At 38.6% G+C, this 18,128-nt stretch overlaps 1 protein-coding gene across 2 annotated transcripts in view; it reads left to right on the top strand.

Moving 5' to 3' along the window:
- Positions 1–18,128, top strand: part of LOC144436305 (cyanocobalamin reductase / alkylcobalamin dealkylase-like) — a 31,914-nt gene that overhangs the window by 2,137 nt on the left and 11,649 nt on the right. For both annotated transcript variants that reach the window (XM_078125059.1, XM_078125058.1), the window contains exons 2-4: positions 3,295–3,328; positions 8,019–8,216; positions 9,338–9,493. In XM_078125059.1, coding sequence (XP_077981185.1) covers positions 3,295–3,328; positions 8,019–8,216; positions 9,338–9,493 — 388 coding nt within the window. The remainder of the gene's footprint in view (positions 1–3,294; positions 3,329–8,018; positions 8,217–9,337; positions 9,494–18,128) is intronic.

The raw sequence follows: 18,128 nt of genomic DNA, 5'->3' as shown, positions 1-18,128 counted from the left end.
TTTACATCACCTGCAATTTAGTACTTGCAATTTCACAGATACATCAAGCTGATCTTTTTTCGCTATGGGTATCTATGGCATGGGCCATTGTATAATGGGAGTCACCAGAATTGATATATTCCTGGTTGCTCAATGAATATTCATGACTCCAAAGTGCTTGGTCCTTTCTATGTAAAACATTTTGCCATAAATATTCATGCAATGGCCTAAAACAAAGATACCCAATAAAGGCGCATTATCAACTTGATGTTTCTCTGAAATAAACAGTAATTAGTACATGAAATGGCTCTTCAGAAGCCATAGTTTATGGAAAAAGCAGAGTGGTATCACCCTTTAATTAAGACAGAGTTATGATGTTTTCATGATTCTAGTCACAATTTTAAATGTTGTGTATATATATTGTGTATGGATGGATGGATGGATGGATGGATGGATAATGTGCATGTATGTGCATTTGTAGATATGTGTAGGAGTATACTATTTGTATGTATGTATGTATGTATGTATGTATGTATGTATGTATGTATGTGTGTGTGTATGTATGTATGTGTGTGTGTGTGTGTGTGTGTGTGTGTGTGTGTGTGTGATCTTGTAAACACTTAGAAATATTGTTGTCAGCCTCATTACTAAAATATACTTGACACCATTTTTGAAGTTTATGTAACATAATAAATGTATGTAGAGACTTCATTTCAGGGTTGTATACATCTACTTTCATCAAAGTTGGGTTTTGTAGGTTAATTGGCTTTAGAAACATCACAGTAGAGTTGTAGGTCATTATACTCTTTTGAATGCATAAACATTCCACCCAGTTGGTGTCTAGTAGATTGCATATATCTTCAATGAAAACGACACTGTGCTTTATTTGTAGGCACATAGTATATGTATTTAGTAAACCAAACTGTCCAAGTCCAGATAGTTGTGACTTTTTGTGGGAAAGTTAGATTCATGTACAGGCATATTATGAACGCATAAATTGTCAAATTGAAATAAAAGATAGAATTGAAAACTTATATTTGTGTCCAGATTGATTCATGTCAGAGCAGAGTGTTTGCCAAAATCACAAGCCTTTAACATGTATCGTAAAAGTTGTGAGATTTGATGTCAGAATTTTGTGTGTACTATTTGAATTATCCTTTTGGCCTTCATGATGTGTTTTCTAAAACTACTCAAATACATTCCAATCTCTCTAACAAGAAGATTGAATTAGGTGATTGTACATAGTAATATGGGACAGACTGTAAGATATGTTGTGTCTCTCCAACCTCACTCGCCCTTAATGAGAGTTAACCAATGTATGGGGGCGCCCCACCACAGCACATCTTACAGACTACATAATGGGACTGATGTATACTGTTGAATTACAGCAATTTGATTTATTACATTTAAATAGTTGCAGTAAAGTTGTCATTTTATTGATGGAAGTATCACAATATCACTAAATAAAATCATAATTCCTGTATATCAATGTATTCTGGTTAACCTGCATGGTTGCACACCCACAAAGACAACACATATTTTAGCTAGCAAAGGGTGCATGTGATTGGTTATTACTAATCATGTTTGTCATCTCTACCCCCTCTCCCTCCCATACACACGTGCACTATAAATGCACTTGTACATGTGTTTTGTTTTCGATTAAAGATACACAAACACATGTATATTCAATGACATGCATAGTTACACACACAGATACATACAGAAAGATACATAGACACATATATTCACACACAGATACATACATGTGTGCATGTATCACATACAAAACACATTACTGAAAACATGAAATTTAACTTCTCTCTATTGTTGTGTGTTGAAAACATACACAATTGAAATGCCCATCAAATCCATGGAAATTACTTTTTGCAATATAATCTTCCAACTACAAAAGCAATTAGGCTAATAATGTCCAAGCAAGTTGGTAACTGTGATCACCCACCCACCCTCCCACTCACCTATATGTACATTTGTCCAACTTCTTACATAGTTTGCATGCATGATATACATGTACAAATGAATTTCATGTCTTCAGTACTTTTTTAACCTTATCAGAAATTCTTTCTAAGGAGTTCACAGTTTTTTTAGGTAGACTGGAAATATAAGTGTACATGTGCACATCTCAATACCCTTACTGTACAGGCATCTTGATTACAGTTGTGTGTATATGCTGGTGTGAACTTGCATTACTCTCAAGATGTTATCAGTAGAAAACATATGGTGACAAACTTGGGGATACACTTGAATCATTTACAGAGGATGATATCTTTGAAAACTATAATTGTTGATGACAACTGATAAGGTATGGCCCTACATGGCCCTTGCTAACTGAAGATTTTCCAGTGGCTGTATGTTAAACCTGGCCATTTTAATTTTTATTTGCTTGGGAATTGTGTGCTTACCTATTTATATGTCACCAATAGTCAGACCAAACAATACACACTGCACAAATACACACAAAAATGGAAACAACTGACATATCATTATTACAATTTTCTGTACCTGTAATTTATTACTTAACCATCATGTGTAAACCATTGGCATGTTTGAGTCCATTATTTATTGTGAATGTTATTATTCTATCACTCATTTTGTCCTAACACTTGCAACACTGTTTTAAACTTGACTCTAAGAACACTTGCAACACTGTTTTAAACTTGACTTTACGGGTAAACCCAGGGTACCGTCATGTGACAACCATCCCCCTGAGTAGCGTGCAAACCCCTCCGCGTGTACAGAATATGGGGCATTGTATGGAGAGACACGCAATGCATCTTGGAACCGACAACAGGTCTATAGACTGAATCTATGTTTCGAAACGTTGTGTATAAACTAAAAGGATAAAAATACTGCCATGGTAAAAATAACTACTGCCACTGTAAAAAAAATTACTGCCATTGTAAAAAAAATTACTGCCACTGTAAAAAAAACTACTGGCACTGTAAAAAAAAATTACTGCCACTATAAAAAAATTACTGCCACTGTAAAAAAAAAACTACTGCCACTGTAAAAAAACTACTGCCACTGTAAAAAAAACTACTGCCACTGTAAAAAAACTACTGCCACTGTAAAAAAAACTACTGCCACTGTAAAAAAAACTACTGCCACTGTAAAAAAAACTACTGCCACTGTAAAAAAACTACTGCCACTGTAAAAAAAACTACTGCCACTAAAAAAACTACTGCCACTGTAAAAAAATTACTGCCACTGTAAAAAAAACTACTGCCACTGTAAAAAAAATTACTGCCGCTGGTAAAAAAACTACTCCTGTGTCCTCATTAAGCCTCCGTATATTTTCCCTCCAGTTGGCTTTGAATTTTGTCCATTTAAGGTAGGATACAAAGTGACTTACTCTTTGTGTCATGTATTGTTAGTAAATGGAATTTCCGCCAGCTTTGGGAATTATAATGACTCGCTCTGTGGTGTTAATTTGTTATCGCGTCGATGTTCCGATGACGTCCTGCATTTGGCTGAAACGAAAGTGAAAGTTCGAGTGCCACAACAACGCCTACACCATTGCTGTTCGTGAGATTTCGCGCTCTTAGATCCCGTGTTATTTTACCCCTTTCAATTATTATCGGCCAAATACATCAATATTATCGATGATTTACCTATATTCTGAAACCTATCTTGGGTCACAATTTACAAGTGTCTAGTCAAGACCACAGCCCCTCTTTCAGCACATTCACACAGTCTACACACGCGATAGTGCAAAAAAAATGTTTCAAACGATAGCATTCCAGTTTTACGACTAGCTCTAAGTATGGGAAAAAATACTGTTCTGGCCTGTTGGGCCAAGGCCTCTGTTGCAGTTGACCAACTCAATCTACAAGAAAAAATAACACCAAGATATTTATAATAAGAAACAGCCTCTAGAGGTCCCATCAAAGAACCACTTCTCAGAACTAGAGAGCCGACCACCTGCTTTAAACACAACTACTTTCGTTTTACTCAAATTAACTGACAATTTCCAAGTTTTACAATAGTCACTAAAAGTATTCAGAAGATTTTGTAAACCAATCACTGTGTCTGAAAAAAATGCCACATCATCTGCAAACAAAAGACAAAACAAAGATCAGGAAAACGTTGAATACCACGTGCACGTTTCCCGCATGTATTGAGTTTCCTTGAAAATTCGTTATTGAAAAATGAAAATAAAAAAGGACTCAACATACACCCTTGACGTACACCTAAGGGACAGTCAAAATAATCAGTTAAATGTTTTTTTTAGTGCGAACACATGATTTAGCGTCTTGATACATGGCATGTAACAACTTAAACATTTTACCATTTACACCACCTCTTAAAAGAATGTACCACAACCTTTTCCTTTCAATTGAGTCAAACACCTTGGAAAAGTCTACGAATGCACAATAGAATTTTCCACGCTTTCCAGAAAATTGTATTTTTGGATTAGCGACTGCAGCACGAAAATGTTGTCAACGGTGGAGTAACCACGCCGGAAACCGGCTTGACCCTGATCGATCTTACCAAGCGCGTCTGACCAAAAAGTGAGACGATTATTTAAAATGGAAGTGAAAAGTTTGCCAACAATACTTAGAAGTGAAATACCACGATAATTTTCAGGTGAATTTATCTCACCCTTTTTATGGAGGAGTACAATATCTATTATCATAGAGATGTCTAGATGTCAAATTATTCATTCAATGCAAAATACAATCATTGTATAATAATAATAATAATAATAATAATAATAATAATAATAATAATAATAATAATAATAACAATAATTTATTTATAAAGCGTCAGTATCCACAAAAAATGTGATCAAAGACGCTGTAAGCAATTCATACAATACAAATAACAGTTAAAAAGCAGTTTTAAAAAGTAAAGTTTTAACATTGGATTTAAAAGCAGATAAGGTAGGTGACTGGCGGATGTTGAGTGGGAGATTATTCCAGAGAGTGGGAGCAGCAACACTAAAAGCACGATCACCATATGTCTTAGTACGTGATCGAATGGGGCAGAGTTTGAACTGATCAGCTGACCTTAAATTACGACGTGGAACGTATAGTTCTATCATGTCAGAAAGATAAATTGGTCCAAGCCTATGAATGGATTTAAAAATAAGAACTAAAATCTTAAAAACAATACGTTCAGAAACAGGTAACCAATGCAACTGATATAAAATTGGAGTGATGTGAAAGGTGATTTTGGAACGAGTTACAATTCTAGCAGCAATATTTTGAATACGTTGAATACGGTTGATTAGGTACTTCGGAAGCCCAAATAAAAGTGAATTACATGAATCTATTCGAGATGTAATGAATGCATGATGAACTAATTGCTCAGTAGCAGGTTGAGATAAATATTTGCGGATAAGCGCAATACGACGCAAATGAAAAGTGGCAGAACGGCAGATCTGTCCAATATGCGGCTTCATTGTCAGACAAGAGTCAAGGATCACTCCAAGGCTCTTGGCCTGACAATGGACGGGAATCAGAGCATCGCCAACACGAATTTCTGTAATCGCTCTAGTGGACAGATCACCCGAAGTAGCAGAAAAAATAACAAATTCAGTCTTATCATCATTCAATCAAACACAAGAAATTTTCAGACATCCAAGACCTGACATCAGAAATACAAAGTTCAAGATTAGAAACCATTCTAGCTTCATTATCTATAGTAAAAGACATATAAAGTGAAGAGTCATCTGCATAAAAACTATAGAGACATCCATGACTTGAAACTAATTCACCTAATGGAGAAGTGTACATATTAAAAAGTATAGGTCTTAGAACCGATCCCTGTGGTACCCCAGTGTCAAGCGGATAGAATGGTGACTGGGTGGAATTCACAAGTACACACTGACTGCGATTGGAGAGGTAGGACTGAAACCACGAGGACACTATCTGAAAGACCAAAACGGTCTCTTAAGCGATTCAGTAAATAGAATGGTTCACAGTGTCAAATGCTGCAGAAAGATCAAGCAATACCAAGAAGACGTCCCTTTTCTCATCAAGAGAGAGCAAGATGTCATTTGTTACTTTAAGGAGAGCAGTCTCTGTACTATGTCCTCGTTTGTACGCAGATTGCAATGGCTCGTCCAGTGAATAGTTAACAATGTGGGAAGTCAGCCTCCTGGCAACAATACGTTCTAAAGTCTTCGACAAAAACGGCAAGTTAGATACAGGGCGGTAATTTTTAAGAACTTCTTGATCAAGAGATGGCTTTTTAATGAGAGGTTTAATGACGGCTTCCTTAAAATGAGCGGGTACTACACCATACCGTAGAGAATTATTGAAGATTTCGGTAATGTGCGGTAACAATACTTGTATAATGTCAGGGTGTTTGAAGATCTTGGTTGGAATCGGGTCAAGGCAGCAAGTAGATGAAGGCGATGAACGAATGATCGTGTCAATTTCATCATCAGTAGTAGGTTTAAAAGCATCTAGGCGACAATCGGGTTTCAATTCAGCAACAGGTTGTGAATAGTGGTGATTAGAATTTCCAGGTATAGTGCCCAGGTTCAAGGTTAGAGACTTGACGCGATTTAAAAAGAATTGAGCAAAACGATTTGCTAATTCCGAAGAATCCTCATGTTTTGGTAGAACAGCAGAAGTGTTAGTATGACCAAGTAATCCCTTTACAACCTGAAATAACTGTTTTCGGTTACCCGCGCAATCGTCAATAAGTCCGGCGTATTATGACTCTTTTTCGCCTCCTCAACAAGGCGCACGACGTCAGTTCGACAGTCCCTGTAAATCTGACGATGTACTTCCAACCTTGATTTTCTCCACACTCTTTCTGCCTTCATTCTTTTCAACCGTGCATCGATGATTGACTGATTAATCCATGGAACTGGTCGCCTATTGGGGACCAGTCTCTCACGAGTTGGTGCATGGCGATCAAATACATCGCTAACTGTGTTATTAAGAAGATCCCAATTAGTAGATATGTCAGCATCTGATTGGAGGCGAATAGATGCAGATAAGTCAGCAGCGAACACAAGCGGAAAAGGATTTCATGTTTCTTGATTTTATGGATTTTCGAGTATTTCTGACGTAAGAGAAATTGTTTATGGAGAATAGAACCGGGAAATGGTCGGAAATCGCATAGATTGGTTCGATTCGAACATCAGCGACGGTACTGTCATCAGCACGAGTAATAATATGGTCAATAGTATGACCAGCACGATGTGTAGCACAAGTTACCAATTGACGAATAGAAAATGACTCCAGAATGTCATGATATTTCCGGGTATTCGGACAGTTCGGATTGTCAGTATGAAAGTTGAAATCGCCAGCGATGACAAACGGCGAATTATTGGTGAGATGACAAGACAAGAAATCCGTGAAGTCGTTGACGAAATCATCAACACTGAAACCATTTAATTTATTTGGTGGAGGACGGTAAACCGTAGCTAATGTGATATGCGACGATGGAGTTTTTATGCGTACCTCCATTAATTCGATTGATTTAAATGAGGTAGAAACTGGATGTTGCAACACTGACAGTGACGATTTAAAGATTGTGGCGATGCCTCCCCCACGACCTTTACGTGGAACACTGATGATACTATAGCCTGGTGGAAGAACATCCGTGATGAGGGATGAATCACTTTCATTGTCACGAAGCCATTGTCTCGGCGAGCATTAAAATATCTAAGTGATGGTCTTGGAGGAATTCATTGATGGTTGTAGATTTATTAGACAGTGATCGGCAATTCATGAAGGAACAACGAAGAGTTTTTCTTCGATGCTGATCAACAAATGGTTTCATAACAGAAGATAATTCGGCTGGAATTTTGAGTGATTTTTCCTTCACTGGCACAAAACCACTCAGAAGCTGATTTTTATTGATATGCATTTTTTTGTATTTTTCCTTGAATGAACTCCCATGAATGGACTGCAATTTTGATAGAAAATACAATTGTTGATCACCAGACTTACATGACAAAATGCTTGGTAAATTGCTTCACTGGTTTCTAAGGGCGTCTAAATCAAACTTTGTTTGAAGGTGAGATGATCAAATCCTTAGTATACTTGTGTTGTTTTCAGATTGGTTGGTACAATGATTGTGTTCAAGACCCCATGTTTAAGTTGGACTATCCAGCAGACACTCTAGCATACAACATTATCAGCGCACCCGACATGTTTGAGAAAGCCTTCATGCCATATGTGACTAGACTGGATTGTTTAGATGCAAGAGATCCTATTGATCAGTGTGTTGACTTCCATCTCAAACAAGCTCAAGAGGTAAGACTGTTTTTTGACATGCAAATGTAAATGCATTTGTAGAGCTATCATGATTTCATTAGTGAACAGTATAATCAAATCTCAGTTATATCTACATGTATATGCCACTTTAATACCCCATCCTAGCCTACCTGTAGATTTGAACCACTATCGCTACTACACTATTCCCTATCCTTATGATTTTTTGAATTTTCAGTCTGTTTCCAAGTCTACCCTGATGGCTATTCAGAGCTAGTATTTAAGCCCCGCCCCACTGTACACATACGTTGTGCAAAACATTAGCGTAAATTTGAACATACATATGGGTGAACGACATTTAATTATGAATTCATCATGTGACCTAATTCTGCGATTTAAGTATGTCTAATTATGTATTCAACCAATCATGCTGTATATGAATGCCATTTGAAACTAGCCCTGAGTGGTTGTCAGCATAGACTTGGAACAATAGCGAAAACTCAAAAAATCTAGATATCAGTTAGGATAGTGGAATATAGTAGCGATAGTCATTCAAGTCTACAGATGGGCCAACCCCATCCTGACCCCGGAGCTTAATTTTTTTCTGATCATAGAATGCTCTTTTACCCCACAGGGTAGGACACCTTTAATCTTGAAAGAGTTCTCTACAGTGGGTAACGAAATAATAACAAGAGAAGAAATAATTAAAAACTGTGGAAGTGAAATCATTTTAGCAATGTTATGATGAATGTACTACCACCTTATGTTACATTGTATGTACTACAGAGTGTCCTCTGACGCACACAATTTCTAGTGACACACCAAAGTTCAGTGTTCACAATCTCTTACTATGTGATGAGTGTGTCCTCTAAGCTAATTTGACACGCCACTGACGAACACAATTTCTAGTGACACCCCAAAATTTGGTGTTTCCATATCTCTTACTACATGGTGAGTGTATCCTCTAAGCCAATTTGACGCACCACTGACACACACAATTTCTAGTGACGCACCAGAATTTGGTGTTCCCCTAACTTTTACTATGTGGCGACAGGCAAGAAATGACGGTTTTTCTAACTTTGACTCACAACAACAAAATTTGGCTATCATGACAGAGCACACTGATGTACTATATTACCTAAAATTCGTGTTTCATTTCATAGGCATTTCCAGATCAAGAATTGGACATTTTACATGACTATGATATGCATGCTACCAGGAGACCCAAGGTATTGGTTCAGACAGCAGGTCATGTAGCCGGTGCTGCTTATTACTATCAGAGAAAAGATCTGAAAAGGGATCCCTGGGCCAAAGACAAGGTTAGTTGTTTTAGCTTACAAATGAGTCTTGGGTGACCCTAAAACGAATGACAACCTGAATGACGGAAAACGAATGACAGCATTTCTAGGTGGTAAACAGTGGAATGACACCCTTTTATACATTCAGTTAGTTGAATGACACCCTCTGCACTGTAGAACCACTGGAATGACAGCCGCCACTCTATAAAATAAGTGGAATGACAGCATTTTTAATGCTTTGGAACTGGAATGACAGCATTTCTAGGTGGTAAACAGTGGAATGACACCCTTTTCTACATTCAGTTAGTTGAATGACACACTCTGCACTGTAGAACCAGTGGAATGACAGCCGCCACTCTATGATAAGTGGAATGACAGCATTTTGAATGCTTTAGAACTGGAATGACAGCATTTCTAGGTGGTAAACAGTGGAATGACACCCTTTTCTACATTCAGTTAGTTGAATGACACCCTCTGCACTGTAGAACCACTGGAATGACAGCCGCCACTCTATAAAGTAAGTGGAATGACAGCATTTTTAATGCTTTGGAACTGGAATGACAGCATTTCTAGGTGGTAAACAGTGGAATGACACCCTTTTCTACATTCAGTTAGTTGAATGACACACTCTGCACTGTAGAACTAGTGGAATGACAGCCGCCACTCTATAAAATAAGTGGAATGACAGCATTTTCAATGCTTTAGAACTGGAATGACAGCATTTCTAGGTGGTAAACAGTGGAATGACACCCTTTTCTACATTCAGTTAGTTGAATGACACCCTCTGCACTGTAGAACCACTGGAATGACAGCCGCCACTCTATAAAGTAAGTGGAATGACAGCATTTTTAATGCTTTGGAACTGGAATGACAGCATTTCTAGGTGGTAAACAGTGGAATGACACCCTTTTCTACATTCAGTTAGTTGAATGACACACTCTGCACTGTAGAACCAGTGGAATGACAGCCGCCACTCTATAAAATAAGTGGAATGACAGCATTTTGAATGCTTTAGAACTGGAATGACAGCATTTCTAGGTGGTAAACAGTGGAATGACACCCTTTTCTACATTCAGTTAGTTGAATGACACCCTCTGCACTGTAGAACCACTGGAATGACAGCCGCCACTCTATAAAGTAAGTGGAATGACAGCATGTTTAATGCTTTGGAACTGGAATGACAGCATTTCTAGGTGGTAAACAGTGGAATGACACCCTTTTCTACATTCAGTTAGTTGAATGACACACTCTGCACTGTAGAACTAGTGGAATGACAGCCGCCACTCTATAAAATAAGTGGAATGACAGCATTTTCAATGCTTTAGAACTGGAATGACAGCATTTCTAGGTGGTAAACAGTGGAATGACACCCTTTTCTACATTCAGTTAGTTGAATGACACTCTCTGCACTGTAGAACCACTGGAATGACAGCCGCCACTCTATAAAATAAGTGGAATGACAGCATTTTTAATACTTTGGAACTGGAATGACAGCATTTCTAGGTGGTAAACAGTGGAATGACACCCTTTTATACATTCAGTTAGTTGAATGACACCCTCTGCACTGTAGAACCACTGGAATGACAGCCGCCACTCTATAAAATAAGTGGAATGACAGCATTTTTAATGCTTTGGAACTGGAATGACAGCATTTCTAGGTGGTAAACAGTGGAATGACACCCTTTTCTACATTCAGTTAGTTGAATGACACACTCTGCACTGTAGAACCAGTGGAATGACAGCCGCCACTCTATGATAAGTGGAATGACAGCATTTTGAATGCTTTAGAACTGGAATGACAGCATTTCTAGGTGGTAAACAGTGGAATGACACCCTTTTCTACATTCAGTTAGTTGAATGACACCCTCTGCACTGTAGAACCACTGGAATGACAGCCGCCACTCTATAAAGTAAGTGGAATGACAGCATTTTTAATGCTTTGGAACTGGAATGACAGCATTTCTAGGTGGTAAACAGTGGAATGACACCCTTTTCTACATTCAGTTAGTTGAATGACACACTCTGCACTGTAGAACTAGTGGAATGACAGCCGCCACTCTATAAAATAAGTGGAATGACAGCATTTTCAATGCTTTAGAACTGGAATGACAGCATTTCTAGGTGGTAAACAGTGGAATGACACCCTTTTCTACATTCAGTTAGTTGAATGACACCCTCTGCACTGTAGAACCACTGGAATGACAGCCGCCACTCTATAAAATAAGTGGAATGACAGCATTTTTAATGCTTTGGAACTGGAATGACAGCATTTCTAGGTGGTAAACAGTGGAATGACACCCTTTTCTACATTCAGTTAGTTGAATGACACACTCTGCACTGTAGAACCAGTGGAATGACAGCCGCCACTCTATAAAATAAGTGGAATGACAGCATTTTGAATGCTTTAGAACTGGAATGACAGCATTTCTAGGTGGTAAACATTGGAATGACACCCTTTTCTACATTCAGTTAGTTGAATGACACCCTCTGCACTGTAGAACCACTGGAATGACAGCCGCCACTCTATAAAGTAAGTGGAATGACAGCATGTTTAATGCTTTGGAACTGGAATGACAGCATTTCTAGGTGGTAAACAGTGGAATGACACCCTTTTCTACATTCAGTTAGTTGAATGACACACTCTGCACTGTAGAACTAGTGGAATGACAGCCGCCACTCTATAAAATAAGTGGAATGACAGCATTTTCAATGCTTTAGAACTGGAATGACAGCATTTCTAGGTGGTAAACAGTGGAATGACACCCTTTTCTACATTCAGTTAGTTGAATGACACTCTCTGCACTGTAGAACCACTGGAATGACAGCCGCCACTCTATAAAATAAGTGGAATGACAGCATTTTTAATACTTTGGAACTGGAATGACAGCATTTCTAGGTGGTAAACAGTGGAATGACACCCTTTTCTACATTCAGTTAGTTGAATGACACCCTCTGCACTGTAGAACCACTGGAATGACAGCCGCCACTCTATAAAATAAGTGGAATGACAGCATTTTTAATGCTTTGGAACTGGAATAACAGCATTTCTAGGTGGTAAACAGTGGAATGACACCCTTTTCTACATTCAGTTAGTTGAATGACACACTCTGCACTGTAGAACCAGTGGAATGACAGCCGCCACTCTATGATAAGTGGAATGACAGCATTTTTAATGCTTTAGAACTGGAATGACAGCATTTCTAGGTGGTAAACAGTGGAATGACACCCTTTTCTACATTCAGTTAGTTGAATGACACCCTCTGCACTGTAGAACCACTGGAATGACAGCCGCCACTCTATAAAGTAAGTGGAATGACAGCATTTTTAATGCTTTGGAACTGGAATGACAGCATTTCTAGGTGGTAAACAGTGGAATGACACCCTTTTCTACATTCAGTTAGTTGAATGACACACTCTGCACTGTAGAACTAGTGGAATGACAGCCGCCACTCTATAAAATAAGTGGAATGACAGCATTTTCAATGCTTTAGAACTGGAATGACAGCATTTCTAGGTGGTAAACAGTGGAATGACACCCTTTTCTACATTCAGTTAGTTGAATGACACCCTCTGCACTGTAGAACCACTGGAATGACAGCCGCCACTCTATAAAATAAGTGGAATGACAGCATTTTTAATGCTTTGGAACTGGAATGACAGCATTTCTAGGTGGTAAACAGTGGAATGACACCCTTTTCTACATTCAGTTAGTTGAATGACACACTCTGCACTGTAGAACCAGTGGAATGACAGCCGCCACTCTATAAAATAAGTGGAATGACAGCATTTTGAATGCTTTAGAACTGGAATGACAGCATTTCTAGGTGGTAAACATTGGAATGACACCCTTTTCTACATTCAGTTAGTTGAATGACACCCTCTGCACTGTAGAACCACTGGAATGACAGCCGCCACTCTATAAAGTAAGTGGAATGACAGCATGTTTAATGCTTTGGAACTGGAATGACAGCATTTCTAGGTGGTAAACAGTGGAATGACACCCTTTTCTACATTCAGTTAGTTGAATGACACACTCTGCACTGTAGAACCACTGGAATGACAGCCGCCACTCTATAAAATAAGTGGAATGACAGCATTTTCAATGCTTTAGAACTGGAATGACAGCATTTCTAGGTGGTAAACAGTGGAATGACACCCTTTTCTACATTCAGTTAGTTGAATGACACTCTCTGCACTGTAGAACCACTGGAATGACAGCCGCCACTCTATAAAATAAGTGGAATGACAGCATTTTTAATACTTTGGAACTGGAATGACAGCATTTCTAGGTGGTAAACAGTGGAATGACACCCTTTTCTACATTCAGTTAGTTGAATGACACCCTCTGCACTGTAGAACCACTGGAATGACAGCCGCCACTCTATAAAGTAAGTGGAATGACAGCATGTTTAATGCTTTGGAACTGGAATGACAGCATTTCTAGGTGGTAAACAGTGGAATGACACCCTTTTCTACATTCAGTTAGTTGAATGACACACTCTGCACTGTAGAACTAGTGGAATGACAGCCGCCACTCTATAAAATAAGTGGAATGACAGCATTTTCAATGCTTTAGAACTGGAATGACAGCATTTCTAGGTGGTAAACAGTGGAATGACACCCTTTTCTACATTCAGTTAGTTGAATGACACTCTCTGCACTGTAGAACCACTGGAATGACAGCCGCCACTCTATAAAATAAGTGGAATGACAGCATTTTTAATGCTTTGGAACTGGAATGACAGCATTTCTAGGTGGTAAACAGTGGAATGACACCCTTTTCTACATTCAGTTAGTTGAATGACACTCTCTGCACTGTAGAACCACTGGAATGACAGCCGCCACTCTATAAAATAAGTGGAATGACAGCATTTTTAATGCTTTGGAACTTTAATGACAGCATTTCTAGGTGGTAAACAGTGGAATGACACCCTTTTCTACAATCAGTTAGTTGAATGACATACTCTGCACTGTAGAACCAGTGGAATGACAGCCACCACTCTATAAAATAAGTGGAATGACAGCATTTTCAATGCTTTAGAACTGGAATGACAGCATTTGTAGGTGGTAAATAGTGGAATGACACCCTTTTCTACAATCAGTTAGTTGAATGACACACTCTGCACTGTAGAACCACTGGAATGACAGCCGCCACTCTATAAAATAATTGGAATGACAGCATTTTCAATGCTTTAGAACTGGAATGACAGCATTTCTAGGTGGTAAACAGTGGAATGACACCCTTTTCTACATTCAGTTAGTTGAATGACACACTCTGCACTGTAGAACCACTGGAATGACAGCCGCCACTCTATAAAATAAGTGGAATGACAGCATTTTCAATGCTTTGGAACTGGAATGACAGCATTTCTAGGTGGTAAACAGTGGAATGACACCCTTTTCTACATTCAGTTAGTTGAATGACACTCTCTGCACTGTAGAACCACTGGAATGACAGCCGCCACTCTATAAAATAAGTGGAATGACAGCATTTTTAATGCTTTGGAACTTTAATGACAGCATTTCTAGGTGGTAAACAGTGGAATGACACCCTTTTCTACATTCAGTTAGTTGAATGACACCCTCTGCACTGTAGAACCACTGGAATGACAGCCGCCACTCTATAAAATAAGTGGAATGACAGCATTTTTAATGCTTTGGAACTGGAATGACAGCATTTCTAGGTGGTAAACAGTGGAATGACACCCTTTTCTACATTCAGTTAGTTGAATGACACCCTCTGCACTGTAGAACCACTGGAATGACAGCCGCCACTCTATAAAATAAGTGGAATGACAGCATTTTTAATGCTTTGGAACTGGAATGACAGCATTTCTAGGTGGTAAACAGTGGAATGACACCCTTTTCTACATTCAGTTAGTTGAATGACACACTCTGCACTGTAGAACCAGTGGAATGACAGCCGCCACTGTATGATAAGTGGAATGACAGCATTTTGAATGCTTTAGAACTGGAATGACAGCATTTCTAGGTGGTAAACAGTGGAATGACACCCTTTTCTACATTCAGTTAGTTGAATGACACCCTCTGCACTGTAGAACCACTGGAATGACAGCCGCCACTCTATAAAGTAAGTGGAATGACAGCATTTTTAATGCTTTGGAACTGGAATGACAGCATTTCTAGGTGGTAAACAGTGGAATGACACCCTTTTCTACATTCAGTTAGTTGAATGACATCCTCTGCACTGTAGAACCACTGGAATGACAGCCGCCACTCTATAAAATAAGTGGAATGACAGCATTTTTAATGCTTTGGAACTGGAATGACAGCATTTCTAGGTGGTAAACAGTGGAATGACACCCTTTTCTACATTCAGTTAGTTGAATGACACTCTCTGCACTGTAGAACCACTGGAATGACAGCCGCCACTCTATAAAATAAGTGGAATGACAGCATTTTTAATGCTTTGGAACTTTAATGACAGCATTTCTAGGTGGTAAACAGTGGAATGACACCCTTTTCTACAATCAGTTAGTTGAATGACATACTCTGCACTGTAGAACCAGTGGAATGACAGCCACCACTCTATAAAATAAGTGGAATGACAGCATTTTCAATGCTTTAGAACTGGAATGACAGCATTTCTAGGTGGTAAATAGTGGAATGACACCCTTTTCTACAATCAGTTAGTTGAATGACACACTCTGCACTGTAGAACCACTGGAATGACAGCCGCCACTCTATAAAATAATTGGAATGACAGCATTTTCAATGCTTTAGAACTGGAATGACAGCATTTCTAGGTGGTAAACAGTGGAATGACACCCTTTTCTACATTCAGTTAGTTGAATGACACCCTCTGCACTGTAGAACCACTGGAATGACAGCCGCCACTCTATAAAATAAGTGGAATGACAGCATTTTCAATGCTTTAGAAGTGGAATGACAGCGTTTCCAGTAGGTAAACAGTGGAATGATACCCCTTTCTACATTTTTTACAGTTGAATGACACCCTCTGCACTGTAAATCCAGTGGAATGACAGCTGCCACTTTATAGCGATAAAGTCATTTCAATGACTGTTTTATAACTTGAATTTATCTAGTTTTTGAATGATATTTCCTCTAGCGTGCTAGTGAGCATCTGAGTACGCGAATGTATGAGTTGTTTGTGGTGCTTGATGGTGATCTTCTTAGCGACTGAATGAGTGGATAGGTGTGCGATCGAGCACGTTGGGTGTTAGCTAGCATTCGATTCATTCGTTTGTTCATTCATTCATCTGTGAGTCGTTCATTCATTCATTCATTCATTCATTCATTCATTCAGTCGGTCGGTCGGTCGGTCGGTCTGGCGGTCGTCAGTCGGTCGTGTCGTTGGGTGAGTGAGCGAGCGAGTGAGTGAGTGAGAGTGCTTGAGCTGATTAGTTAGTAAGCAGATAACGAAATAATCTAATCCACATTAGAGATCTTAGCTAAAGGAGCCGTCATTATTTACGGTTGGGAGGTCGGAGGAATTGGGGGGGGGGTCCCTTGAAAATTGGAGTTGGTCGGGGGGGGGGCTACCGAAAAATGAGGGAAAGGTAGGGGGGGGCTACACAAAAATCTGTTTCGAAAAGCTTGTGTACACAGTATCAGAATTATTTAACCTGTTACATAAAATGTAACTTTATTAACATTTTAAAACAAATAGAAAATATTTTCAAAACATTAAAGCTTTTGGTTTTCCTAAATATTTGTTAATGTACTACATGTACAATGTGGTGTTGTGTGTGAAGTAGAAACTTAATTATATAACAATATCTTAAAATAAATATTTAAGTAATATATAACTACTAGTATAAACTCTGAAAGCAAACTTTGAACCAATTAGTTGTCAGGTTGTCACCCAGTTTGTAAATATGTACTGAAGTCATTATAATTTGACAGGTGTCACTGTAACACTAACTTTTCATCACTAGTTTGTTTCAAGAAGCGTCTCTGCTTTGTATTAAATGAGGTAAAAATTCTGATTGCAAATATATCAATGGAAAGTCTCGACTAGCAAAACACATCGCAAAAAACTGTCTTACAGTCTCGTAAATTTCACCTGATTATTTCACTCTTTGGATAATTGACTACTAAAAGCAAAGCTATGCATTGATGCAATACCTGTGAGCAGACAGATGACCATTCCAACAAACTTTGGGTAATTTGGCTTACTTTAATATCACACATTATTGTGATGGTTACCCTTACTCTCACAAGACTTGCCTTGTTTCTGGTGAGTCTAAATTATTTAAATTATAAAGAAGTGAGACACGGGTTGTAACTGAATTTGTTGTTGCTTATCTGTCTTATCAGATTTAGGAAGAGGGAAGAGGAAGATGCTTTGACATATGAAATATATGATTGGTTGTCATTAACTCTCAGTGGAACACTTTCAAAAATCAAAGTTAAAGAATTGGACAAATACCTTGAAAGACATAACTTATCAAAGAAAGGGAAAAAACACGATAAAATGAAAGCCATTATGGCTGACTGTCTTCGAAAATCAGTCGTTGACAATGCAAAGCTTTCAAAACAAAATATTGTGTTGAAAATGGGCCAGATGACAATGATGAAGATGATGTTGTAATGAGAGACCTTGACAGTGAGAGTGAGGAAAGTGACTGTGTCAGTCAGACTGAATTAATTGTTGTGACAAGGGGGGGGGGGG

This window comes from Glandiceps talaboti, chromosome 6 (genome assembly GCF_964340395.1).
Source record: "Glandiceps talaboti chromosome 6, keGlaTala1.1, whole genome shotgun sequence".
NCBI lineage: Eukaryota > Metazoa > Hemichordata > Enteropneusta > Spengelidae > Glandiceps > Glandiceps talaboti.
The sequence above is the reverse complement of the archived record's forward strand: the minus strand, read 5'-3'. Positions and strand labels throughout refer to the sequence as shown.